The sequence below is a fragment of the Anopheles stephensi genome, chromosome 2 (genome assembly GCF_013141755.1).
Source record: "Anopheles stephensi strain Indian chromosome 2, UCI_ANSTEP_V1.0, whole genome shotgun sequence".
Taxonomy (NCBI): domain Eukaryota; kingdom Metazoa; phylum Arthropoda; class Insecta; order Diptera; family Culicidae; genus Anopheles; species Anopheles stephensi.
In genome coordinates this window covers 56,485,459-56,513,300 of record NC_050202.1, presented here as the reverse complement: position 1 = coordinate 56,513,300, position 27,842 = coordinate 56,485,459, and the positions used below count along the sequence as shown (strand labels likewise).

The window sequence follows — 27,842 nt, the reverse complement described above, 5'->3', positions numbered from 1 at the left end:
GGTACTGAGGATGTAACATTGTGCAACCGTCAATTGGAAAAGACTGCACCAACTGCATTGCCACAATGGCAAGCAGTTGGATGGAACGGGGACTCCATAGTCCGCAACCGGTGCAACTCTGCTAACTGAAATCCGTCTATACAAATACAAAAATAGCATCCTAAACCCATTGAGATGCGGCGATTGCGCCGCTGGTGTTTACAGCCAGCAGAAGAGTATCGAGGTGCAAAACCACTGTGTGTGTGTGCCCATCTATAGTAACGCAACGGTCGTTCGAAGCGGCGCGTGATGAAGTCACCGGCTACTAAGATTGTGCCGCTTCTATTCACTCCAGAGAAGATGAGCTTGCTTTGTGCTTGGCTGGTGGTTGCTATACATATTTCCCACCTTGTCTATCTTTCACTTGGTGATGAAACAACCGCCATAAATCAGTTGTTGTTTCTCAAAAATCCGCAAACAAAAAAATGGATCGAAGCCGCAAACATTTTCATTTGCTGTTGGTTTCACAAAAAGAAAATTTTATGACGGCCTTCGGGAAAGTGTCTGTGATTAGCCGAGAGCAGAAACTGGGGCGATGCTCATTAATCATTTGTTTATTACGTTTGCGCTGGTGGTAAATTTGAAGATCAATAAACAGGGTTCCCTCCAACAAAGTGCCAGATCGCTTATAAAAAGTCCCATTATCCAGATCAGCTTTCGAGGCGAAAATAATATGTATTAGGCGCGAGCGAATGGGGCGGCTTTAAAGGGTAAGGATCAACTTACGCCCCAAGAACGGGATTATTTAACGGACCAACCTGTCCTTCGGCGGTAGTGTACGATCATGCCGTTTTATTACAAGGACAGGCAGGGCAAAAATAGTATCGAAGCAAATAACAGTGTAAACCACATTTCTGAAATCAACCCCCGGTACAAAGAGACCGATCCCCGGTACCGACATTGTAAGGTCCAAACGCCTGCCGCTCCAGAGGATTGATTTGTGGAGCGTTCGTTCTAGCTTTCCCACTGGGCTTATGCAACCTCCCCGCCCAACACGCGGGAGTCTTGCGCGTTCGATAAAGTTCCCTACACCTTTCGGTTTTACTCGAGCAAGCAGTTCGAGCGGCGTTTCAGTCCAAGGTTAATCGATGGTACAGAAATGCCATACATTCTAGGCGAGGGCTCCTATGCGAGTGAGGTGGCTAAGAACACCACCACGAGCGCAAGAAACAGCGCAGCAAACTGGCGGGCGTTTGCTGTCTTCGAGCCAGTGATGGATGGATTATAGTTCCGGAAGCGCAAGCGTGCTTAATTTGATCGAGTTTGATCTCCGCTCCTGATCGCTCTTGACACACGTCGATTGGGGTTGCACACTGGCCAGTATCTTAGATTTCGCACAAGAGAAAAAAACGCGGTGCAAAAAGGCACACGAGTGTCGGAATTGTATGTGTCCGGGCGCCCCTGTTTACATGATTACAACCCGGTGGCACAATAAAGGATTGGCACCATAAACGTTCCCCGAGCACTTTATGGAGGCAATCTTTATGGTACGAACATATGGACACTAGCCAATGCGATGTTGGAGCACTGCCTAATTGCGGTCAAAAGTTGACCGCTCTTGTTTGGTAGATGTTTTTAGTTCAGTGATGTGTTTTTTTCTTTTCGGGTACATTTAGAGCAGAGTCAGTTTGGAGTTTGGAGATAGCATCGTGTGGGTTAAGTGTGGGTTAATGCTAAACGATACTCTTAAAGCCGCTTCCCCTCGTTAACCTGGATGCTGTGATGTTGTAAAGATAAGCATTTCATTATAGCGTAAGTGCATTGGGGAAAGTTCAACTTCTCAATTTCCCAACATGTTTAACAATAAATAATAATAGAATAATTTTTCAACGCAATCTTAAGCAATCTTGAATGAAACTCAACACCAACACAATGTCCAATGTTTAATTTAAATTATTGCCAAAAACACAAAAAAAAGACTCCAAGAACACAAACACACGAGGATCAAATTTCACGTTCACTTTCCATTAGATAACGATCGCGTTTTTCGCCTCTCGTTGTGCGGCTTAGATTTCATGCACCAGCGGGTCGATGCCGGCCGGGGTGCATGGCATGGTTGGCTTGTCGATGCAGGTGAAGGAATCGACACGAAGCACAGCAGCAGCAGCAGCAGCGACAAAAAAAGTGTGACAATCGCGTGGCCACATTTCAAACGCAGAAGGGTGCGCTCAATGAAACGGCATTAAACGAGGTTAAAGTCACACTTAATGAAGGTACAGCGAGAACCGTTAAGGGTTGAGTCGCCATGAGCACGTGTGAAAAATTCTTTTCGGACGGGAAAATGCCTTTAAACAAACGTTCTTTTTTCTTAATTAAATCAAGCCCGATGTAAATCATCCCTTCCACTAGTGACTTTATTTCGACTCAGTATCGCTGCACTTGGGCAGCACTGCAAAGGGACGCCTCGGTGCGGTTATAATCAAAATCGCAAACTGGTTCGCCCAAGATGCCCCGTGTACGGTCAAAAACCGACCGACCGACCGGTGCCAGCTAACTCTCTTTAATTGGCTTACGTTCATTGTGCGTTCTTGTTGCGTTTATTTTAGACCGAACGACCTTGTGTGCGAGGAACCTGATCCCCAGTATGTCCAGTATGCCCGGTTGGATTTCGGACCGGACGACAGATGCTGTCGTTGACGGGGGTAGCTCATACGCGTCACTGTTTTGTTCGACCACCACTCACCACCGTGGTTGAAGTAATGTGACACCTGAACGAAGCGGGGTCACCAGCGTGGTTCGTACGCGATTTCCCGGCGAAAGATTTAATGTCGTCCTGCACCAGCGTAATGATCCCGTGCCGCATTAGGAGCGATTGTAATCGGCGTGCCGTTATGATAAATCAATAACGATAATTGGCCTCACACACCCCCCCGCGGCGTTTGTTCAGCGACCGCGTCTATACATATTTTACACCATAATGAGGGAGATGCTTTTGTTTCGTTTGTTTCCGTGCTCAAAACAAGGGTATAAATACGCCTGACCAACCTCCCCCGCCGGGACATCGGCCGGGACACCACCGGGTCCTTTTCTGTGGTTTGCGCATCCTTCCAATCACGTCAGTCACGGAATGCCCCGGCCGGCGAGCGCTTGTGTGGCGACAGTGCTGCTGCTGCAGCTATTAGTGACCGTGCCTCAAATCGCCGGTGACATCCCGGTGGACGAGTCCGAACACGAGCAGCTGCTGTCGGTCGTGCCGTGCATTAGACGGCTGTGCGAGAAGTACTTTCGCTCGGAACGGGCGATGAAGGGTTCGCTCGCGATCATCAACATCAAACCGGATGCGTCCGAGTTTCAGCGCCACATACTGCGCTCGTTCAATGAGAATCCGCGGCACGAGCTGGGCGTGATGGTGAAGGACGCTAGCCGGCCGCACTGGAACGCATCGCACGTGACGGAGAAGGCCAAAAACTATCTGATGCTGATAGCGGACTCGTCCGCGTTGGCGGCTCCGATCCGGCAGCTGCGGCGCCTTCCGACCTGGAACCCGCTGGCCCAGGTCGTGGTGCTGTTTACGGCCGAGCTGACACCGCTCGTGTTCGAGATCGAGGTGCGCAATGTGCTGCAGGAACTGTTCGACAATTCGGTGCTGAACGTGAACGTGATGGTGCAGCGGTACAACACGTCGGTGCTGGAGGTGTGGACCTGGTTCCCGTACGAGAGTGGGGGCTGTGCGGATAACATTGACCGGTTGCGGCTGGTGGACGAGTGCGAGTACGTGCTGCAGGAGGCGGAACCGGAGCGAAACGTTCGTGCGGCGTGGGTATTCCGTGAGCGGCACTACTTTAGCGACTACGGACCGAAGATACCGAAGTACTACAACTACTGTCCGCTGAAGGTGTCGACGAGCATCTGGGAACCGTTCGTGGTGGGCAACGCGAGCCACATCGAGAAGGGTCTGGAGGTGCTGATGCTGGACGCGATTACGGCCCGGATGCGGCTGGTGCCGGTGTTTAGCGTAATCGAGTCGGCCCTTACGACCGCTCGCATTACGGCGGACAATCAGACGGGTTTGTATGCGGATGTGTTGCAGCGGCGGACCGATCTGATGATTGGCGGATTGCATGAGAACCCGATCAGTCGCAAGCTGCTGTCGGCCACGATTCCCTACTACCAGGACGACCTGACGTGGTGTGTGCCGACGGCGCGGCACGCACCGAAATGGCTGAACGTGTTCATCATCTTCAACGTGTGGACGTGGCTGATCGCGATCGGGATCATCTTTGCGGCGGCCGGGCTGCTGTATCGGTTCAACTACGTCGAACGGCTGTACCGGGTCAATTACACCTGGATGTTGCTCCAGTCGCTGGCGTTCTCGCTCAGCGTGTACGCACACTACTGGCCAAGGCGCGTCTCGATACGGCTGTTCCTGATCGGGTACATGTTTTACGGGCTGCACTGGAACGCGGCCTACCATAGCTTTCTCATCTCGGTGCTGACGCGCCCCCGGTACGAGCCTCAAATCTCCACCATCCAGCAAGCGATCCAGGCCGGGTTTGGGTTTGTGGGGGCCGAAAATACGCTCGGCCACTTCGACAAACCGGATGCGGTGTCGCGCCACATAGCGGGCGCGTACCGGGTGTGCCGAAATCTGGACGAATGTTTGGGCCGATTGCGTAGCGAGCGGACGATCGCGATCGCGATGAGCCGGGCACACTCGAGCAATAGCCGTGCGATCGGTGAGGCTGAGCTGTACTGCTTCCCGAAGGCGGAGAACATCTACACGTACTCGGTGAGCATGCTGGCGAAGAAGGACTTCCATCTGCTGCCCAAAATCAACGAACTGATCCGGCGCATCAGCGAGTCGGGCCTGCTGGGCAAGTGGCAGAAGGAGAGCGAAAAGATCCGCATCGACGAGGACCAGGAGGAGGGTGGGGGCGGGGGCGGAGGGGGCGGGGGTGGCGAGAGGAGTGGCGAGGGACAGACGATCTTGCGGTTGGATCATATCGAGGGTGCGTTTTATTTGGGGGCCGCCGGGCTGATCCTCGCGCTGATCGCTTTCATCGGTGAGCTGTTTTACTATCTGGCCAAGCGCCGGTATCGATGGCGAGACAATCTGCTCGATCGGTTCCTACTGTAAAAGGGTGGGGTGGGGGGTGGGGGTGGTGGAGTGGAGAGACAAGAGGAGAACCGTAGGGGTGCCTTTAGGCGCGTGCCATGTGAAAGGAAGTTAGTGACCTTGTGCAAACGATCGAATGCTCGCGCTCTCTTGTAAGGAACTCGTGTTCAAGATATGGTGCGTTGGGTTTGTTGATGCCTTTCAGCGAGGTCTACTGCGTGTGGATGTGTGCGTGTGTGTGTGAGAGTTGTTGGTTTTTTGTGCTACTATTTGGACGAACAATAAGGCGGGCGCGTGCGGATTCGCATAAATTCCATGGTGCGCGCCGGTTCCCTATCGCGGGCTTAAGAAGGTCCGATTGGATTGGGTACTGAGCTGCCAAACTGACGCAGCAAAACTGTTTTTGATCCATATGCACACACACACACACACGAAAAAGCATTCGAGGAACGGCGGTGGAACGCGTTGTCATAGCCTCGTGCTGAAGCAATTCAAGCTGTAGTGGCACTGGCGAGCGGTAATTAGTGCCGTAGCAGCGTCGGTCGATTTCCGGCCGGATTTGGTGCAAAATGCGGAACGCAAATTCCGCTCGATAAGCACGCCGAGAAACAAAATGAGTATTCATGTTTGGCTTGTGAGTTAACAGAAGGTCCCTCGGACTCCATCCTCCATCCTGCCTCGGGTCTTCGTTTAGGGTGCGGAAAATCTCTACACACCCGCCCACGGACACCAGTGAGTGGCAAGGGGGGGATTGTAGGAAATCTTGCTACCCAGGTACTTACCAGTACTCACACCCGCTGGTACTACCATTGAATGTTTGTGTGTTCCTTGCTGTGGCGGGTTGCCCTTGGGCGGAAGTAAGAGAAGAGAATGGTTCGAACGAAGCGGATTTTACAGGTGTTCGAGCTGGCGGGGAATTGGTGTTTGAATCTTGGTTCGATTCGAAATCGATTATGTGTGCCTTTGAACAGTACCAGGAAAAGGTATTCGAATGTGCACGGGAAGAACTATTTATGTACAGAGTTGTAACAGTATTTTAAAGAAATGTCAATAAAGTGTTAATTAATGTTGCCAAATAGCTATGCGCAATCAGCATTCGGTGTAAATGAAGGTTACATTCAATGAGCCTGAGAGAAGTGAATGATTGTAAATGTGGATGAGCTCAAGAGACTTTATAGGGTGGGACGTCTGGTAACATTATCATGACAGGACCAGTCCATATCATTTCAGCGTGAAGAGTGGGATGATCGCGGATCTGATAAGTTCAGAGTTTAGTGTTGCGCTATCACGAAGTATAGGATCGGGTCTCTTTACATAAATGTGTCCTCCGTCCATCGGACCCCTAAGAGACCCCTCTTCCATTGCCCTTCTACCCAGGGGGGCCAAAAACCCTTCCGACTTTTGGCATCGCGACAGACATTTTCAGTGAAGAAATTTCCTTAGGCTGTAGTATTACCCGTTGGCCAGATAGGTGAAGTTGAGGAAGACTTCAGAGACACGATCGCCCATATCTACATTACGTCTGTATTTGATGGCTTTGGTAAGCTTCTCCTACATTAGAGAGCATGCAATCAATGATCATCAGGTCGGATTGCCCTCGCTAAGGGTGGTCCAGATTAAAGTGACGGCAGACAACATTATTAAATGTTTCATTTTTTATCTAGAATATCGAGAAAAGCTTGGTCTGTCTACATTGTTCTATTCAAATGGATTGCAATAATTGTCAGCCTGTCAGACTGGTCTTTCTATTGGAGGCTTTACCCCCCCCCCCAGCCATGTCACTTCACACTAGGTTGACTAACGTGCAATATTTAAACCAAACCGACACAGCGGACAGTTATCTCGCCATACAAACAATAAACAATTAGTCGTTTACTATTTCCTTTACTTTCCGATATGTATGACCTCCCCGTAGGCAGGACCGAACCAATTGGGTTATATGCATACACAGACCGTAGCATATTAGCCTTCAACACAGCGAGGGGGAGGGGGAAAGAAATAAGATCGAGATCGAGCATATGTACGTGCAGTTTTAATTGCACTCCGACCACTTATCATGGCCCCATATTGGCCCATAGCTGTGTGCACCGAACGCACAGGAACGGACAGTTTGCGAACAATGTAGCATTGACATGCAGGGTTGCCGATACTGCCGATGACCGGTGGTAGATCACGATCATAGTGCACCGGGGTAAAGCAATCGCAGTGTTATGTAAAATAATCCAAAGTTCGGGAGTGGTTGGGTGGTTCCAGCGACAGAGCAGTGGGAGTGTACGAAAAACGAATGTTTAAAAAAGCAAATAAAATGAGTGTACGACCCGCCATACCGGTCCGGTGCCCGGTGCAAACTGCATATATGGCAAGGGACACACTTTTTTAGGGCAAAATCTCTCCACCGAAAAAGCGTAAACAGGTTTGGTAATAAAAGTGAGAAGGTGTAGCGGTTTGTTTGAGCGTTTTTTTTGCTTCAGGCCTGTCTGTCTGGGACGGTGAGCTGGCTCAAGGAGGTCCAAAAAGAATAAATCGAGAGTCGAGTTCTCGGCGACAAGGATGGATTGGTTCGGGAGCGACGGGCAAGTCACCAGGTTCGGGTGGCCCGAGGTCGAGTCTTATAGCCACCGAGAACAAGAGCATAACGAGCCTTTTATTGGCGGCGAGTCTATTCCACTGCCTGCCTGACCGTCCGGCGCGTGTGATCTTGTTATGATTATTTTATTAAGGAACCGAGCAAAACAAAATCACACCAGAAAGTTGCATTTTCATCGTCCGGCCAAGGTCGTCTCAAGAGCAAGAATTCGTGTGCAGTGGGTGAAGCAGAGCAGAGAGCGAAAAAAAGTCTACTACAAGCCCGTTGTTACTGCTCACCGGCTGACAGTTGGCCAGATGGCATGGCATGACCTGTTTCGTAACATTTCGCAAGGGATGTAGAGAAAAACGAAATACTTTAACTATGGACGGACAGTAAGTGAGAGTGAATACAGCGTGCCCGTAGGCTCGTCGATCAGCATACGATCGACGACCGATCTACCTGCACTGCCTGTTGATCCTCCCGTAGCAGCAGCGTCGAAAGGGATCACGAACGACCAAACGCTTTACTTACTTCGGCTCTCTGTATTCTGATCACGCTGGTGCGCAACCTCCGTCTACTTTAGTCCGTAACGAACTACTTGGTCGGACACGCGCACCAAAAAGTGTTCTAATGGGTCGTGCGAGCCACGCGCCTGTCAATGTCTGCCTTCTAGCAAATTGTTACCGTGATTTATACTGTGCTTATTTTTTTTTGTCTGCTCTCAACAGTGGTGCTGGAAGGGTTTCTATTTGGGGGCAATCCATTCCGATGGTTAAAATGTCAAACACCGAAACACCGGTGTGGTGTTTGGGAAGCGTGCCGTATCGTGTACCGGGTACCGCGGGGGCCCAAATTAAGCTATCGTCCAATAGAAAAGCGGCCTCACACCTTTTGGGGTGGGAATGGTGAAGCTCGTGGGAAAAATATGTTTCGTTTGCTGATTTGGTCCGGTGAAGCTGTCGAAAGGAAGCGCCAGAATTGCACGAGCCTTGGATGGTGTGGTGTGTGGGAAAGAAATGAGTAAGTAATTTTATTACGGTTTAAAGTAAATGTATATTTGGATGTAGTTTGAGAAAGGTAATTAAAAAAAAAACAGCAAAGCAACAATAGAATAAAAGGATAAAATAAATAATTTTATGAAATATAGTTAAAAATTAAGAAAACAATGAACAGAAAACAACCAGTAGAAACTAATGAAACTAGTGATCGTTTTTGGGACAAAAAAGGAAAATAAAACAAAAGAAGACAATATAAAGCTAAAAAATGAGAGAACATTGGTTACAATGATGAAATCGAAACAAGGTCAAGGGCGACACTAAAGAAGCAAACTATTCTGGGTATAAGCCGTGAGATATATGGTACAATTAAAATTGAGTCTTTTATTTATTTTTAAGGGAAAACAAGAGTTAATAAAATCTAAATAAGTATTATAAGAATTTAAAATTTTTCTTAAATATCTTTTATCCAAAAATATGCGAAAATATGAGATCAATGCGTTCTGTTACCACTAAATGAAGCTACTTATAAATAGAAAAACAGTAGAAAAAATTGTTTAATAAAAAATTGTTATATTTTTATTTCATAAAAAAACTAAACCATTGCACTATGATTCTAACTACACACAGTAACGGACAAAAGACAGTGAATAAGACCACTTTGTTTTAGAATCCTAAAATTGAGGCTATGAAACCGATCGACCGTGTTAAGCGACGTAGTATTTTTGAGAAATATAGTTTAAGATGTTAAGAAAACGATTTTATCATTGGATAAATAGATAAATTGATTATTAGTGTACAATTCTAAGTTATACAATACATACAATCAAATTTAACATTCGAACAATTTTTTATAGTTTTTGGCATCCTCTCTTTCTATTTTTCATCTTTAAAATAGTCTAACTTTGTCACTTAATAGGTTCTTTTTGTTCTCACACTTTTTTTAAATTTTTACAACCAAAATTGATCTAGAAAGTTACGATGTTGAATTTTGGAATGATTATAAGCGTTTTTGATGAAACAAAGTAATTGCCTTATTGTTATTGTGTATTGCACATTGTTTTACTTCTGCTTCTTCTTCTTCTTCTTTTTCTTCTTTTTCCTTTGGTTTACAACCTCGAAAGGCCTCGGCCTGCCACCTCTAGCTCTCTGTGACTTGGTAGTATCCATAGTTGGATACCCAGTCCTGCGTACGGGAAGGCGACCTGGATGGGATTTGAACTTCGATCTTCCGGCACCCGGTCACAAGAAATATTGTTTGTACATTCTTTTAAATATCGAAACCCTGAGAAACAGTGTAAAATAAGCATATATTATAAATTTACAACAACACAGCAATGAAAATCGCTAGTTCTTATTGTGTAAAGCAAAACTGGAATAAAGACAAGGATTATCAGGCCTCGATTATTGTCAATTATCACAATAGTTTACTCTTATCGTATCTCTTAAAAACAACCCCTATTGCATCAGAGGTTGAAATAACTTTACGAGCATCGCTCATAACCTCTTGCCTGCTCTGTTGTTTTACTATTTTGTGAATGCACTTTTTATCGCTACACGAGTCCTTCCTTTTGTTTCGTTTTGTGTTTGTAGCTGGAGTGTCATAAAAAAACAGCACAGCAATGATTGATAGCTCATGGCACTACTGGCTGCTCGCCCACCAATATGACACACTCTCTTTTTTGTCTGCGTTACATTCTATCAAATCCTTTTGCCACAATCGATTTATATGATAGAAACTGCAAAACCGGTTCGTAGTAGCATGTCTGACATTTATTAGATTGTTAGCGGCCGTTTCCAAAAACAAAACAAAAAACCTTCTCAAATTACGGAACTTTTGTCTGTTTTATTTTCCTAAGCACCCGATTGGCACGTGCAAAAGGACGACGTTTGGAAAGGATTTCTTCGTGCCAATGTTTTTTTTGCTTTGTTTGCTGGTTGGTGTTTTTGATCGTGGTGCGTCAAGATGGAAGGAGCGAACAGCGCGCTGGGCATCGTCCAGCTAGCCAGCCAGCCCGTTTTTCGTTCGCACGCGCATCGATCGGTCGCACAAAACGCATCAAAAGAGCCTCGCCAACCGACGCACGCTCACAGTTGCCGTTCGGTCGCGAATCGGTGCAGACCGTCTTTTCCCGTAGCTCGTCTCTGTGTTCGGTGTGCGCACTCGCGCTCCCTCGTGTGTGTGTGTGTGTCGGTGAGGTGCTGTGTTCCATTGTGCGGGCCCCTCGGCAGTGCTTCAAGTGGCCAGTGTTTCCGAGACAATGTAAGTGTCCTTAGAACCAGAACACGAAAGTGAAAGGTGCCCATGAACGGTGCGAGCTGGTGGCAAGGCAAGCACGATGCAGCTGGTGGGCCACCCCGGAGTTGCAACCGGTCCGGATGGCCCTATACCATAGGCGAACGGGACCTGCAAGGCGAGCCCACCGGGTTGTACATTCTGTGTCAGCGACTGTGTGCCGGATGCAGCAGCGGACTGCACTCTCGATCAAGCAGTGCGCTAATTGCTCTCGATCGGGACCTCAGAATGTGGTCTTTCCATCGGGAAAAGGGGTTTCCCGTTAGTGGAGCAGATGGTTCGAGCAGTTCCAGGAATGGACCATCGCTCTTTTGTCGGTGGGAATGATTCCGATGCCGGACCGTACACATTGCATGCGTTGGCCTTGAGTAGTGGATCGATCGAGAAACGATCGTTAAGCAGCGCGCGAAGCGCGAGATGGCCCGTTTGCATAATGCTCCGTTTATGATCCGATCGCTTTGGATGTGTGCAACCGTGATGTATGTGTCCCCGGTCGTGCGTGTGTGTGTCTGTGTGCCTTATGCTACACTTTAAGGTGTGACGAATTTCATGCGGCGTGAACTGGGCCGATGCGTCTCCGGAACGAACAATGGCCCGGCGCCGAATGACACGGGTCGCTAAGTGAGACACGTTGTACGGACAATCGTCATGGGAAGCTCTGCCCCCAGTTGTGTTTATGTGCCAGAAAATGTGAACGACATGCATATTGTGTAAATAGAGTCATTTAGAGGGGGGGCCCATTTTTCACGGCAATCCCCTGGTCGGTTGAGCGGCCTCTCGGCCTGGCGGTTGGGAAATGTGGCGTTCGCTCCTCGTTTCCCTTTTCCGAGGTGGTTCGCGCCAATGCCAGACAAACCTGCTGCAATCCGGATTTTGTAAGGTTGTCCGCTCCCTGTTCCGCGAAGGTCCCGCCCGATGGAAGTCTGAGGTTGACTACGAATCGGCGCGTGGAGACTCTCGCGGGAGACTTAATTAGCGAAACGTGTGTGGGATTTTCGCGCATGGACTCTCAATCGCTTGCCGGACATTGCCAGCTTTTCGCTGAAGTTTCCGCGATCGCTTTGACACTGTGCGATTATTTGCTTCGTCGTTATTGGCGTTCGGTACTTCCTTGTGATTTTTACTGCTCGGTGTGAGAGAGTTTTGCGAGCGAACAATGGTGAGCCTTTGCTTCGGCTTCAGTTTCACCATCGTTAGATGTAATTTAATGAAGATTTATTAGGCGAGCTTGTTTTGGCAAGTGATGTTTTTGTTTTTATGATAGATTGATTCATTGATACAATCGCACTGTTGCATAAGCGTTTCTTCACTTCCCCCAGAAGAAAAAAAAAAACCCTGGAGAAGATCACATACACGTCAGTGAATGGTGGATGGACGACGCTATAACGAGCCGTAATTGGGATGAAGTCATGTCCGCCGAAAATACGCACGTAGGCGTATGTGTTTTTGGCCGAGAGTTTTCGTTTTTGCAACAGTTGCCTGCCGGTCAAGGAAAGAGAAGCAATTTTTAACCGATGCCATCTGACCTAACCTTTAGCCGGGCACGAACCTGCCAATTGTCAACGGCCAACAGGTAGTTGAGAGAGAGAGAGGTTGTGCATAAATAATACATTGGAGCGGTATTTTTGCACAACATTACACCAGAAGGGGACTGTTGCCAAAAATGGTGTAATTTTGTTTGTCCATTGAGCCTAATTAGAGAATTGGGAAATCGAAAGCTTAATTCAATTTTTCGGATTAATTTATAAATAATTCATGGGAGATGAGGTACACACATGACTGAGCTACCTACTCGCGCATTAAATGCAGCTAACTACTTTCAACTGAATGGTTGATAAAAACTGGAATACTTTTACTCGAAGCCGTTATGGGTAGTCATGATGCAATACTGAAAGGATAGTTGGGTCCGTTTTTGTAACGATTTCCACCAGCGATTCCGTTGACATTTGGTGTTTCTGGTCGCAATCGAGTTAGTTTGGAGCCTTGCCCAGCTTTTCCATTCGGTCCCGTACGGCGATCGATCAGGTCAAAGCGAGCGGGGGCTTGCCGATCACGCGAGTTCAACGTTTGTGGCTTTGCGTGATGTAATCGATCTGCAACGAATCGCTCTTTCCGTTGCAGCTGCTGTTTAAAAATGCACCGCTGGAGCTTAGTGGCGGTCCTGCTGTGCAGCGGCGTGCTGTGCGCGTACGTTTCCCGCTGCCAGGCTGACGGTTCGCACAAGATGGAGGTCGTCAAGCAGTGGAACCTGCTCAACTACAACTTCCCGTGGGACTACCCGGCCGCCAGCAAAGAGTTCTACAACCCGGAAAATGTCGTCGCCACCGGGCTGGAGGTAGGGTACGATCGAATCTTTATTGCGACACCGCGCCTTTTCTCGGGCGTACCGGCCACAGTTTCGAGCATTCCGCGCGGCACCAACGGTGACTCACCGGTGCTGCAAGCCTACCCGGACTGGACGCACCATCGTGCCGCTACCAAGGAGTACAACTGCTCCGACATTGGGCTGGTGTCGGTGTACCGGTTGCGTATCGATTCCTGCAACCGACTGTGGGCGCTGGACGCAGGTGTGTCCCGTTCGCTGGAAGACTTCGAGGTGACGTGCCCACCGAAAATTCTCGTGTACGATCTGCACACCGATCAGGTGGTACGGCGCATTGATTTCCCGCCCGAGGTTGTGCGACGCGAATCACTGTACACTAACCTGATCGTGGACGAAACGACGTCCCGGCCGGAGAACAACTGTGACGATGTGTTCGTGTACATTACGGACACGGTTGCACCGGGCATCGTGGTGTACGACAGTGGGAAGGATCTGACGTGGCGCGTTAGCCATCCGGCTATGTATCCCGATCCGGACTTTGCCGAGTCGTCCATTCTGGAGCATCGGTTCACGCTGATGGACGGTATTGTGGGGTTGGCGTTCGACATGGAAGCGGGTATCGTGTACTTCCAGCCGTTGGCAACTGATCGGTAAGAAACGTGAGGGGTGGGCAGAGTTCAAACAGATCTTGAAGGACTTCTCTCTCTCTCTCTCGTACAGCATTTTCTCCGTGACCACGGCTGCCCTTCGTGCTGGACCGCTGCCCTTCGGAAAGGATCTGCCCGTGAAGCTGGTGGGAAGAAAGTCCTCCCAAGGTATTGGTCTTGGTGCGTCTCCCCGTGGTGGTACCATCTTCTACTCACCGTTGTCCGAAACGGCCGTCGCTTCCTGGAACCCACGAACAAACGAGCATCAGTAAGTCGCACTTCATGTGCATATCATTTCCAGAAAATGTTACTAACGGTGCCTTTTCATGATCACCTCCCCACAGGATCCTTGTGCAAGATCAAGAGAAAATCCAGTTTGCTGCCGATCTTCGTACACCGGACCGCGACGGTACCGCTCTCTACGTCCTGACGTCCAAGTTCCATCGGTTCTTCCTGAAAAATCTCGACGCCAATGAGTTCAACACGCGCATCCTTCGCATCGATGGTGTGGCCATTCCAAGCGGTCAGCTCGCCACCCAAAGCCACTTGCGGCCAACGATTCCCTACGACACGCTGCACGGAAACGCTTACTATCACCCTTCTGTCGTACTACCGGTACCGTACAAACCGTTGCCACCGGGACAGAGCATTGCACTGCCACCGGCCGCTACAACCTCCAACCCGGTGAGCGTGTTTAACTCGCAAAACATGCCCTTCGGTCATCACGGGCTTTTCACCAAGCAATCGTCGTTCGGACACAGCACCATCCTGGGACAGGGAAAACCATCGCAACCGTTCTTTTCGCTAAACAACGGTGAAAAGTCATTCCCACCCTCGAGCATCGGTTCACGGCCCCAGTACGGAGCAAGCGGTGCACCGATTTTCGTACCGAAGATCAATCAGAACTTTAACGATCTGAATCTGCTGCGGTATCGGAAGAGCGTAAATGCGACGGCTGTACACTGAGTACACCCCCGGGCGATGGTCGATCGTGGATAATCGACGTTTGTACATAGATTTAGTAGAGGACGTCATACACACATGAAGAGATTTTACAGCAATAGTGATTCATACACTGTGACGAACGACTAGCGCTAGCGAGGCGTTTTCAGGCACGACGATAAATGGGATTAGTAAACGAAACAAACAGCGCCATTGAAACAGTAACACTGCCCATAATTGATGTAAGGTTCCGTGAGAGGTAACGCAATAATACTCATCGTAAGATAAGCATACAACGTTTTTTTCTGTAAATTGTATTTAAAAACATAGTGAAGCTCATGCTCTGCAACAATAAAGTAAACCATCATTCCATTCCTCAGTACAAATTGTGTTTTTTTTTTTATTCGGTAATTGTTTTTAGTAATTTTATGTATGCTTTCCCTATCCACCAGCAGCTCTCGACGGTGATGAGCCGAGCATTAATTATAACACTTATATTATATTATATTATATTAATTATTATGATCACAGCAGAAAATTTAAAATAAAACAATAAAACATTTAACTTAGTAAAATCAACAATCAATCTAAAGCATCGATGGAAAACTGAAGAAATGCAGAACGTGAAACAAAAACCGCCGTATAACAGTGAGGTTTTCCATTTAGTATGCCAGTTTCATACTGGTTGCTATGCGCATTGCATACATTTAGGCGCATACATGAGCGTGCGTTTTGAGCTTTGTATGCTGCATGGAAATATTTAAAATAAATGAAAATTAATTTGATTAAAACATAAAAAAATCTTGTTAAATCATGCGACAAGACATATTCTTAAGTGTATTTTTAAAAAGTAAAAAAATCAAATACAAAATTTATCTGCATAAGCCCATAAGTTATTGAGCACCTAGAGACCTTCAGAAAAGACATGTGCCAACATTAAACAGTTGATCTTTCTCTATGGAAAATAAAGCTAAATATGCTAGAAAAACGAGCATCCTGCACACAAAAATCTATATTTTTCTCGCCCAAAAGTCTGTATTCTATGTGGCTCGGACGCAAACAATTCCGGTCGTGCAGAATTTTTCCGTTTACACATCTCCCGGGCAAACCGCTGCGGGCTCCGAACGGTTTTAAAAGACCGTTTCAAATTGTTCCACGTGTGAACCGGCGCAAGCATCGCGTAGTTAATCTCTAATCATCCGTTAAAGATACTATCCATAGCAGCGGCCGGGCACCTAGTTAGCCCGGCTGATTACTGACCCAGTTAGCGAAAAAGCACCGAGTGTGGCAGTTTTTGGAGCAGTTAGCCGACCGGTGCGCGTGATAATTTGCTACGTTCTGGGCGAACGGGAGCTATATTAGATTACCCGATCGCACACCCATTCGTACCGCTGGCGAACGATCTAGCCTTTAGCTACGCACGATTTAAGCCTCCTTTTAAGCGGTGATTCAACTATCGGCGATCGATACGGAATTTGAGTCCAATTTTTTTCAACATGCGCATACTGAGTGCCGTGAGTGGTGAGAACCGGAGCGGTTCCTACCGGAAAATGTATGTTAACACCATCGCTCGTTTCGCGTTCGTACCGCTTAATCTATTGGCGGGATAAGATGGGAGATGAAGATCTATCTCGGCTCGCATCTTAATGCTTGTTGGTGAGATGTGTAAGCTTCCAATGCTTTTCGTACTTTTTTTGATTTGCGAAACAGGCATCAGTTTTTCCCGCCCGTCAGAGGTCATCGAGGGAGGTAAAGCAACTTTCCAAATCGAGCGAGTAAGAAATAGGAGAGGTTCTGCATCTCCATCACGGCCACATCCGAGCTATTCACATCCGTTCAATGACCTAATGGTGGTGGGAGATGAGCACGATTGATGCAGCACTTTCTTCCGTGCTTTTGCAGCATTGAAAATTGGGATTTTCTTCTCGTCCCACATGCACATGTGGCGCAATGCATCCACGTGTACCCGGCAGGTCGTCGGATGCAAGTGAGCAAACTGGGTGAATATAATTTCTTTCGGTTTGTGTTTTCGGAATTTTCGGACAGAAAAAGCTATTGAGTGAGTTTGCTGGAAAAGGCCGATGAAAAGCCGACGAAAGGGTAGACGGGTGAGAGAAAGAAAACAAAACAACTGCGCGTGCTCGTAATTGATTTGACTCTGTTTGGTTGCATTTCTGTGTTTTCAAGTTCTTCTCGCTTCTCTTCTGCTGCTGCATCTGTGTAAGAAAACTGTGTGCTTGCTGTCCGCATTTTTTCTTCGGTTCATCTCATTAATGCTGGCTAGGTTTACGATACTGTTGTTTTGGTTGGATGTTCCGTTCCGTTTTTTTTCTTATGTTGCTTGTTTTTCCTTCGGGAAACTCGGGCGGCAGCCCTGTCTATAAATTTTGTTTACTGTCTCTGTCTGTGTGTGTCTCGTTGCTGTCGTCGAGCAGTTAACTCCGTACATAACAACTGCATCATCTGTATCATGCTTGTGCTAGCCGTATAATGTTGTTGTCCTACTTGCCGCCTCCCGAGGAGCAATCCACGTTGCCTGTTCGTGTTTGCAGTTGCAGTTCCCTTGCCTATCCCGCCTCCCCCCACCCAGACGGTTTTGCAAATTGACTATGGTTCGGAAAATTGGAGAAAATTGTGGCGAGGTCGGAAAAATCGCACACTCAACACGCGTGATGAGTGAGGAGTGAAAGTCGGGGACAAAACTGAGCGTGGAGTCCGGGGCGTGGCGTGGTGAGAATGCACACCGATGCACCGACGTTGGCGAATCGGACGCGAGCGTGAAAATACGCGAAACAATTGAATAAAGCGATTGAAATCGTGTGTGTGTGTGTCAGCGAGCTAGAAGGTGAGAAAAGGCGATAGAAAAGCGAAAATCAAGGGCCTGGGAGGGAATACTTTAGCGGGCGTGGAGAAAGTACGGAGCGAGGGACAATTGTTTGATAGGCGATTGATAGAAATGAAGCGGTGTGGGAAACAGGCAAGAGACGATTGTATGCAGATTGGGTGCCATTTTTGTTTTGTCCCGCAAAGAAGTGTTAGACAAAGGTGAAAGAAAGTTGGAATGTAGCGAGCTTTTCCGCGGGTCACATACGAGGAAAGTCATGCGAGAACGCTAGGGAAAAGTAGGGCCATTTAAAAGAGTTCGAGTAGGACGGGCTATCTATCGGCAAAACGGGCGCAACGTTTAAATAATTTAAATAACTTAAATAAATAAATAAATATGATTCTAGATGGTTCCTGCTGTCCAGCGCCGCGCGGATCGATGACGATGAAGATTTGGGATGAAGGACTTCTGTTGTTCAGCGTGTGAAGAAGAAGGTAGGTAGGTGATGTTGGTGATGATGATGGGGATGAAGATTTTTGGCTGCTTTACGCCTGGTTCTTGGCGTACGCACTGTAGGCCATGTTTTGGGCGACGGCCGCAGCATCGGCCGATCGTCGATCCCAGCCACCGTGTCCGGAGCCACCGCTCGACCAACCGCTACCGTGCTGCTGCTTGCTCGCGACCAGCTTCTTCAGCCCGATGATACCGGCCAGCAGAAGGGCGATCTTGGACACGATCAGCGCCTTGCCAGCGAGCAGGTAGAGACCGGCAATCGCAACCGGCACCATGGCGGCCATCTTCATCATGAAGCCCATGATCATCATGCTCATCATCTTCTTCATCTTGCCGCGGCCTGGAAAAGCGTGAAGGATAGGACAGAATACGGACAGAAAAAGGGAACTCGAGATGAGTAAGGTCTTGAGGTGATGTCGCCAATTTGAAGTTGATTCGAATGAAGATATTTTTGGTACTACTTTCTTCAGACTTCCAAAGAAGTTCTTGAGTGCCCAACGAAAATCTCACCTTCCTCTAAGCCACGGCCAAGCTCCTCGCTGGACAGTTTCGGCAGCGTAACCTGCACCGTGCGGCTGCTAAAGATTCCGGCCACCTTCTCGAGCAGCATGTTCGTCAGTGCCTCATCCCGTGCCTCCAGCCCACGTGGCAGGCTCTGCTCCAGCTCAGCCTCGGTCAGTGGTTTGCTTGGTTCTGCTGCCCGCTCGTTGCGTACAATCTTGAGATCACCGAGCGCCAACGCATCGACACGGGACAGACGATCGATGAAGGTGATGGCGCGCTTCTTCAGACACGGACTGAAGCCGGTCTCAGCCTTGGAGCACTCATCGTACACCCGCACGATAGCCCGCAAGCTCTGGCTCTGATAGTCCTCGGTGGCGGCACTGACCGCAACGACACCAACCAGCACAACGGCAAAGACGGTACGCAGCACTACGGGATTCATTTTCGTTGTCTCGCACTCGTCACACGTTTAAACACAAAACACACACACACACGATCTTCACCCGAAACACGGAAGAAATGTCCTGCGATCACAGACACACACACACGCACTCCACACGCTGGGTTTTTGGGAGATGGCTCGTCGCTGTGACTCGATCGTTGGTTGCTAGATCACTGATGCTGTACTGCAAGCGAAACGTCATATTTATACACACGCCAACTACGGTGTGGCGCGAGCTTTTTCCCGCGCGAAGCTCGCGAACAGTTCCCGCCGCCGAGTGAGAAAGGAAAGCATTGCTTGATGGGAGAAAGATCTTTCTCACTCTCGTGGCGGTGGGCTGGCGCAAAAGTTCAATCTCGGTGGCGGCCCGGGCCCCGCACGCAGACCTTTTCGCGCTTTTCTCGGCGCCGGGCGGAAGTGGGAGCCAAAAAACTGGCAGCCGCCGACCATCTTCCGTTTCGCTCGCCAACAGTCGGAGTAGGATCGGAGGACGAAAAAGGGGTTGGTGAGTAGTGAGTTTCGCTTTCCACGGTGGGAAAAATACGGTCGTACTGGGGGCCGTTTTCACCTAGCGCTTCACCATTCCCGCCTGCCCGGGGACCATGCTATTCTGGAGGATTTTGTGGGGATTTTCAGTTGGAGATTTCGTACCCTGTGGAACGGTAAGCACTGGAACACTCTCTTATCCACCGAGTGACTACGAACGCTTCTACACCGCTAAACTTTGTCCCTTTCGGTAACCTTTACGGGAAGGGACATCTGAAGAAGTCGTCAGGGAAGGGGAGAACTTGACTTTGAAATGTTTGCCTGTGTGTCGCTACTTGTGCAGGCAGCCGCGTGTGATCGCATACGATCGTTTGTTTCTGCGCACTTTGCATATACATATCTTTATGGCCTCCCGGGGCCAGGGCATTAGCGGCCATTTCCTCCGCTTTTTTTTCTGGGATGCGGGGCACAGGTAATGAGGGTCGTGGCGGAGAGTACCTCGGGGACTTGGAATGACTTTTCCCTTTCGATGTGGAATGTGTTTTTTGTTTTGGTTGTTGTGACTGATGTCCAAGAATGAGTCATGGAGCTTCACGATTTTGCACGTTCGACGAGCAGGTGGAAAACATTGGCACTCGACATAAGCCGTCTGCGCCGAGAGATGAATAATTAATATTTAACTTTTCACCGGTTTGTAGCAGCTGGTTGTGATTTATTTTTCCGTATGATCGTTAGGGTGGAAATAGTTGGTACTCTGTACGTGTTGGAGAGGTACCTCGGATATTCACATGACGGTATCATAAAAAGTACACTCGCATGATGAGATACTTGCCATAGTTTTAGACGCTTTTTTTAACTCTTGCCCGTTTCTTGCCGGTTCGACGTCCTGTACCTGGGCGCACTAAGTAACTTTGCTCGCCTACTTTGGTTTTTGCCTACGAGTGTTCCCAGAGGGAAGTAATGAATTTTGTGACCTCGAGCACTATCGCCGTTTTTTCGCTGTGCTGGGAACATACGAACATAGCTCGGCTCGCGCGGGGGGAAACCATGTGAGGTTTTGGCTGTTTATTTTCATTTTATTAGACAAAGAAAGTCACATACACAGGCGCGGGGCAGTGTGTTTCGTTCGCCTTCCGCGGGAAACACGCCCGGGGCTTTATGGGTATGACGGCAGCCTAACCGCGACGTATTTAATGCGTTTTTCGGTAGGTCAAAGTAATGAACCTGTTTGTTAGTGCTTAATGAATGGTGTTGGGGAATGCTTTCTTTAGCCCGGGCTTCCCTCCCTTCCGGTGGACTTTTGCTTTTCTCCCCATATGGCACACCGAACTGGGATGGTAAAGCTTCGGGTAAGTACGATAATTGATAGTAAGATCGTGGATCTAATTGAATGTAGCGCCAACAATTTTTTAAACAGATCTAGTTACACTCGCATCGAAGCGCTGTGGCCGTTAAAGGCCCAGTTACTGTTCGTTTCACATTTTAAACTCTCACATGCATGATTATTTATGGGTTAATAGTAAAACTGATGCGCTTTTAGAAGATGTGTGGTGTGTGGATGGCGGGATGTTTGAGTTATTGGAAAGTGCCTGGAATAGCTGGACTAAGATGTGTTAGTCACATATAATCTCTTTAGTTTTAGATGTTATCTCCAAAGTCCAACCAACCTCCCAAACAATCAACCAAATCCAACCTGGCAGTCTTTACTCTGTTAGTACAGACTTCTCTCGAGTTACTTTTACTTGTAACTGGGCACTCATTAGTCCGTTATGAGAGGACGACCCAAATGGGACTTGATATGCTACTTCTTTCTTGGCACTACAATCACGAAAGGTCCTGCCATTTCTGGCTTACCATGATACCATGTAGCTGGATAGTTAGTACTGCAAGCGAGGAGATGGTCAGCATGGGATTTTAACCCCATCCTACCGTGTGAAGACTTTCACCACTATCACCTATGCCACCGGTTTTCCCCATAGACTTGAAGTTTAGATACCTTTAATCAAGGTGATCAAAAATGGTAGGCCAAGACCAGACCTGGTACTAGAGGTAGTTTTCTTGAGGTTGACGTGTTAAGAAGAAGAATAATAAAAATAATTGAAATTGGCCTTTAGGAATGTTTGGAAAAGTTCAATAAAGTTTGTAGAGGCAAAATCTTGCCTAACAATATGTTCACCATTATTTATAATGTATATTTACACGAGGATCACCGCATATCTTGAACTTTTATACTGATGTTCATATTTTTTTTTAAGGAAATGCTCATGAAACTGTAGGCGTGATTCATCAAAACAATAATCATTTGACTTAAAACTGCTAATTTCAACTCGATTTTTACAGCATAATCAACTTATCACATTAGGAGAGAGTGTTAGCAACAAGCAACCGCGATCATCGTAAGCTTGTTGATTAAATTCAAATCACAGGCCACGTGTTCAACTGCCCGGAAGTAAGCTCTCACTGCCTGCTTCTCGAACCGTGACGACACTTTTTCCCAATAATACTTTCATTTGCCGGGCTCTGTGATTAGTTTGTTGGTGGCATTTCTTTATAATCCCTTATGTTCCATTGCTATACGGCTGGCGACGACACATCAATAATTTATGAACCCTAAAAGGGACTAGGACGCATAAAATTTTATCATTGCGCCACACTACCATTAGAGGGTGCAAACGCTGCAAAACGATCCTCCAAGGATGCGTCCATTTAACCGAGGCGGCCATTCCATTCACACCGGGTTGGATGATGGCGGTGGTCGAAGGTGGTAAACGGTGGAGGGTACAATCACACACACACACACACGACGTCTGTGACCGTCACTTGAAATTAACAATTACAATTTTATTAGATTTACTTTCACCCTGTGCGCGATCGCATCGTGGCACTGGTATAAGTGTGTGTGTGCGCGCGCGCTCGAAGAGCAATAATCTTTCTCGCCTAATCTTTGCTTCGGTGCAGTCGCCCCGCCGAAGATCTTGAGGTTCCGGTGTGTGGTGGAGATGCTTCTTTCGCTGGAAAGTTCCTGCCTGCCAAGCTATGAGCAGGAATAATAAATTTCGGTCCCGTACAAGCGTTGGTCGACGGTGGACACTGGGAGACCGGGTTTTTGGAAGGAATCTGGCGGTTAGAGTCGCTGGTGGGTCGAGTTGAGTTTGGGTTGTGCTTAGAAGTGGTTAGGCAAAACAGGTACGTCCAGTCTAGTTGGAGGGTTGCCCGACTCGGGTCCCGCTAGCTGATGTCAATTATCGTATGTTTGCATGTGCGAAAGCTTCCACTTTCGATTTTCGTTGGGATGATTTAGTGGAGAAGAATATCTTGTTTTGTGGAGTGTTCGAGTGATGCAAACGAGTTTGTGAAAATGTTCACGAAAGGGGGTGGTTGTGATATATTTTGAGGATTGAAGTGAGACTGTGTGCACTCGTATCGCTGGTCGGTTTGCAACTGTGTATTCGTTTGTCCATAATGATTTACATGTAATTCGAGTAGTTCGTGTAAGTGTATAACAGTCGAGTAGTCCTAATCTTAATCCTTAATTGTCTACTGTTTAATTCGTGAAATTTAAATGCATGCTCGAAAATTGTAATATTAAATCCTGTAGTTCAAATGCAGGCAAGATTATATAATTATTCTAATTCCCACATTCCCGGCCACCAAAGAAGGAACTTCTTTAAATTTCATGCAAATGTGAATTCAAAACTAATCGTGTACTCCTGACGCAATGCTTATCTCCTATCTGCCTGTTATCATGTGTGTGTGTGTATATGTGGGTGCGTGTGGGCGTGTGTTTGTTTATCTTGATCCGTGATTGACACTTGTGAATGTAAACAATGTAGCGTGGTTTACAAGTGCGCATTAATCAGTGCATGTGGTTTCCGTGGTTTCAAGATGACTTAGCGGGTCTGGATTTGGTAGAACAGCTAGACGATTAGCTGCGCGGACGATATGCTTCCCTGAAGCAGTGCGCAGTGTAACAACGCGAACTACCCCGTCCTTTCCTGGATGTACTGCAACGATGCGCCCCATGGGCCAAGAGGTAGGATGAACATTGTCTTCCTTAATAATCACCAATTGATTTTGTTGTAGGACGGCTGCTTTACCGGAACAATATTTGGCCCGGGCTTGTAACTGTTGCAGATACTCCGGATACCATCGGGCCCAAATCGATTGGAGATGTTTTTGTACCAATTGGTATTCCTTCAGGTGATTGCTCGGCGTATTGGTGTAATCGATGTCTGGTACCGCTTGCATATTGCCACCGACAAGGAAGTGGCCCGGTGTCAGTGGTTCTAAATCACACGGCTCATCGGATAAAGGTGTTATTGGCCGTGAATTTAAACATTGCTCTACCTGGGCAAGCAAGGTAAGCATGTTCTCCTGCGTGATGCTTGTAGTGCCGATGGTTCTAATGATGTGTTTTTTAGCTGCTTTCACCGCTGCCTCCCATAAACCTCCAAAATGCGGCGCTCTCGGTGGGATGAATTTCCACTTCATCTGATTCGTCGCGCACCAATCAAATATTGCAGCTCGATCGTGTTCGTCGCATTTAAGCATCTTGTAGATGCGATTCAGCTCGTGCGCGGCTCCCTTGAATGTGGTTGCATTGTCGGAGTGAAGTTCCCTGATTTGACCGCGGCGTGCAACCAAACGACGAAGTGCATTTATGAATGCTGTTGAGGTTAAATCGCCAACCAGTTCGATGTGTACCGCTCGTGTTGAAAAACATACAAAAATAGCGATGTATGCTTTGATCGGACTTCTGTTGCGGATGGTTGGTTTTAGGTAGATTGGCCCGCAGTAATCCACTCCGCATACCGAGAATGGCCTTGTTGGTGTGACGCGTGATGTTGGCAGATCGGCGATAGTTTGTTTGATGAGTGTTGGTTTTACCTTAAAACACGCGTGGCAAGTGTGGTACACGGATTTGCACAAATTGCGACCACCAATAATCCAAAATCTTTGGCGCAGAGTAGATAGCAGCAATTGTGGTGCAGCATGCAACTTTTGCAAGTGAATCGAAACAGCTAGTAGTGCGGCAAGTGGGTGCTTTGAAGATAAGATGACCGGGTGTTTTTCTGCTTCTGTTAGTTGTGCGTTAGTGAGCCGGCCACCGATGCGCAGGATCCCGTCGATGTCGATGAAGGGTGAGATCCACTTCAGTTTGGAGTTCTTTGGAATCTCTTTGCCCTTCTGTAGGGCTTGTATCTCCTCGAAGAAAGTGTCTCGTTGTGATAGGTAACACAGTTTGAGTTCTGCCGCCTTGAGTTCGTCCGTAGTGAGAGGTAGTATGTGTTTTGAATGTGCCGTATTTCCCTTGTGAAGCTTCGCGTTATGAATAAAGCGCAAGCCGTATGCAACAACCCTTTGCAGTGTGTGGTAAGCCGAAATTCGGGAAAACAACCTGTTCCGAAATTCGCAGATTGTAGATGTTGTTGCAACCCGTGGTGAAGTTAACCTCTCCTCCTCTGCGCTCTCAGCCTCGTTTGGTGGTGAAGTGTTTTGTGGCCAATCTTCAGCGTTGCGTGCTAACCAATGTGGCCCGTGCCACCAGCGTTCACATGCCAATAGTTTCTCTGGTGTTAAGCCACGCGAGATGTCGTCTGCTGGATTGTCGGTGCCTGGAACATGCTTCCAGCACTGTATGCCGGAAGTTTGCTGGATTTTAGCCACCCTGTTGGCTACGAACGGCTTCCAGCGATTTGGTACGGAGTTCAACCAGTGAAGTACAGTCATTGAGTCGGTCCAACAGATTGTAGTAGCAGAAACCTTCAGTGAATTAATCACCTTCTCGTGTAGGAGTGTGGCCAATCGCGCTGCACATAATTCCAACCTAGCTATAGAGTGTGAGTTAGATAATGCGACGACTTTCGACTTGGCTGTTAGCAGCTGTACGGTGACTCCTTCCAAGCCTTCAGCGCGGATGTAACAACAAGCGCCGTATGCTAGTTGTGATGCGTCAGCAAAGATGTGTATTTGCAGACTTGTGGCCGTGCGTTGAGCTATGTACCGTGGTATTCTCAGGTTGCGCAGTGAGGATAAGGTAGAGTGGAAGTTCAACCATTCTTGCTGTAGGTGCGATGGTAGCTCGCTGTCCCAATCCCACGATCTTCCGTTCTGCTTTAGAGCCCACAGTTGCTGCATGAACATTTTGGCGATGATGATCGTTGGACCCAGCAACCCGAGGGGATCGAATATTTTAGCTATGTATGACAAAACTAGCCTTTTTGTCATGCGGGATGGTGTAGGTGGTATATCGATCCGAAAACGTAGAGTGTCAGCAGCTGGTTCCCACATGATACCTAACGTGGAAACCTGCTTCGAATCCTTCCATTCATGCGTTAGTTGAACTGCTACATCTTCAGACGGCACGGTTTGCAATGCTTCGGTGCGGTTTGAAGCCCATTTCTTCAGTGTGAAACCAGCTGAATTTAACATGCCTGATATCTGCTTCTGCATTTCAATCGCTTCATAGATATCATCGGTACCCGTTAACAAATCATCAACGTAGAAGTCGTTTAGGACAGCGTTCACTGCCAGCGGGTACTCTTCCTTGTTGTCAATAGCAGCTTGTTTCAAGGTCCTTGTAGCTAGAAAAGGAGCTGATGCTGTGCCGTACGTAACCGTCTGTAGTTCAAAGGTTGAGATGGGTTCAGCAGGATCTTCTCTGTACCGGATGCGCAGATATCTACAATCATCGGGACTGTGTAAAATTTGCCGATACATCTTCTCTACGTCGGCAGACAATGCGATGGCACGAGAACGGAACCGAAGGATGATCGATAGGAGATCTTCTTGAACGACTGGTCCCACCATGAGTTTGTCGTTCAACGAGTAACCACTCGACGTTTTGCACGATGCATCGAACACGACGCGAACCTTCGTGGTTGTGCTCGACTCTTTAACAACGGCATGGTGTGGAAGGTAATAGTGATCTATCGAATCATCTGCAGGACTGGTAAGTCGTTTCATATGCCCCAACTGTTCGTATTCTCTCATGAATTTGGCATACTCCTTTTTCATTGTAGGATTACTGTTCAACCGCCGTTCCATACTACGCAATCTACGATCAGCTATTTGTTTCGACTCTCCTAAAACGACATTAGGATTGGGGTTAAAAGGCAAACGAACGACATACCTTCCACTTGTAGTGCGAACAGTTGTTGCAGCGAAATGCCTTTCGCAAGCATTCTCCTCGACCGATAGCACAGGATCCTCGGCTATCTCCTCCAATGTGGCATCGTGTGCAGAAAGATGACACAGCCGCGGACCGGCTGATATATGATGAGAGATGCCGCTGACAACCCAACCGAAACGGGTTTCAATCAGCCACGGCTTGCCTCTGCCAATAGAGCGCTTGCGACCGGTGTGCAGCTCCCAGAACGTATCGCCTCCGATGACGATATCGACTTGCCCCGGATGATTAAAGGTGCTGTCCGCCAATGCCACATCCGGCATTTCCCATGAAGAGATGTCCGTTGGTGAAGTAGGAATGTTTGTACATGGCGTGTCCAGAACCAGGAACGCCATTTCCGTTGAGAAGGGTTGTGTCTTGGAGTGAACGGTGGCGACGATCGAACCCTTGACCAGCTGTACCGAATTGCCGATGCCCGAAACAGCGACGTTGACCCTTTTGCGACTGGTCAACAGCCTTCGAGCTAGGTCTTCCGCGATGAAATTCGATGTGGAACCCGAATCCAATAAAGCCCTTGCTTCGTGGATGTTGCCGTAGTCATCCTTGATTTGGATGTTTGCCGTTGCAAGGAACACATTGTCGTCATCCGTTTGAGCAGACATTGTAACCGTTGTGGGAGGAGTGTAGCGTGGAGTGTGATGCAATAAGCTGTGATGACGCTCCCGACATATGCGACACGAAAATTCCGATTTACACTCCCTCACCTGATGATTGCTGCTCAAACAATTCCAGCACAGTCGATTCGTTGCAACAATGTCTCGTCGTTGCTGAACTTCTTTACCTGTGAACACTGGGCAGTTGCGCAAAGTGTGACCTTCGGAACACTCCAGTGGACACTTTGGCGGTTGGATGAGGGCAGACGAAGGAACAGGAGCCGGGCGAGAAGTAGCTGCATACGCGATGAACCGTCGTTGCACTGGCTGCCGACTGTTGCCGGCCACCTTGGTACCACCAGCGCTTTGATCCATCACGAAAGTGTTGGTCGATTTCAAGATTTGGATCCGATCTTGAACAAAC

At 48.0% G+C, this 27,842-nt stretch overlaps 3 protein-coding genes across 3 annotated transcripts; 2 read left to right on the top strand and 1 right to left on the bottom strand.

Annotated features, from left to right (window-relative positions):
* The first annotated feature begins 1,867 nt into the window (after positions 1-1,867).
* LOC118502954 lies at positions 1,868-6,173 on the top strand. The gene has a single exon (XM_036035711.1). It carries the CDS (start codon positions 3,107-3,109, stop codon positions 5,114-5,116), a length of 2,010 nt encoding a protein of 669 aa, XP_035891604.1. The 5' UTR covers positions 1,868-3,106; the 3' UTR covers positions 5,117-6,173.
* Positions 6,174-10,722: 4,549 nt separating this feature from the next.
* Positions 10,723-15,253, top strand: LOC118502956 (major royal jelly protein 1). The gene is made up of 4 exons (XM_036035719.1): positions 10,723-10,922; positions 13,077-13,928; positions 13,999-14,193; positions 14,270-15,253. The coding sequence occupies exons 2-4, from the start codon at positions 13,090-13,092 to the stop codon at positions 14,889-14,891; spliced, it is 1,656 nt and encodes a 551-aa protein (XP_035891612.1). The 5' UTR covers positions 10,723-10,922; positions 13,077-13,089; the 3' UTR covers positions 14,892-15,253.
* Positions 15,254-17,016: 1,763 nt separating this feature from the next.
* On the bottom strand, positions 17,017-19,325 carry LOC118502946. The gene is made up of 2 exons (XM_036035696.1): positions 18,715-19,325; positions 17,017-18,544 (listed from the first exon to the last, which is right to left on the bottom strand). The coding sequence occupies exons 1-2, from the start codon at positions 19,148-19,150 to the stop codon at positions 18,237-18,239; spliced, it is 744 nt and encodes a 247-aa protein (XP_035891589.1). The 5' UTR covers positions 19,151-19,325; the 3' UTR covers positions 17,017-18,236.
* Between the last annotated feature and the right edge of the window lie 8,517 nt (positions 19,326-27,842).

Excerpts from the sequence above, each read along its gene's own strand:
- LOC118502954 (XM_036035711.1), top strand. The coding sequence starts at position 3,107 with ATGCCCCGGCCGGCGAGCGCTTGTGTGGCGACAGTGCTGCTGCTGCAG.
- LOC118502956 (XM_036035719.1), top strand. The coding sequence starts at position 13,090 with ATGCACCGCTGGAGCTTAGTGGCGGTCCTGCTGTGCAGCGGCGTGCTG. Across the intron at positions 13,929-13,998 it reads CAGCCGTTGGCAACTGATCG|CATTTTCTCCGTGACCACGG; the intron begins GTAAGAAACGTG and ends TCTCTCGTACAG. Across the intron at positions 14,194-14,269 it reads CCACGAACAAACGAGCATCA|GATCCTTGTGCAAGATCAAG; the intron begins GTAAGTCGCACT and ends ACCTCCCCACAG.
- LOC118502946 (XM_036035696.1), bottom strand. The coding sequence starts at position 19,150 with ATGAATCCCGTAGTGCTGCGTACCGTCTTTGCCGTTGTGCTGGTTGGT. Across the intron at positions 18,545-18,714 it reads TGGCCGTGGCTTAGAGGAAG|GCCGCGGCAAGATGAAGAAG; the intron begins GTGAGATTTTCG and ends ACGCTTTTCCAG.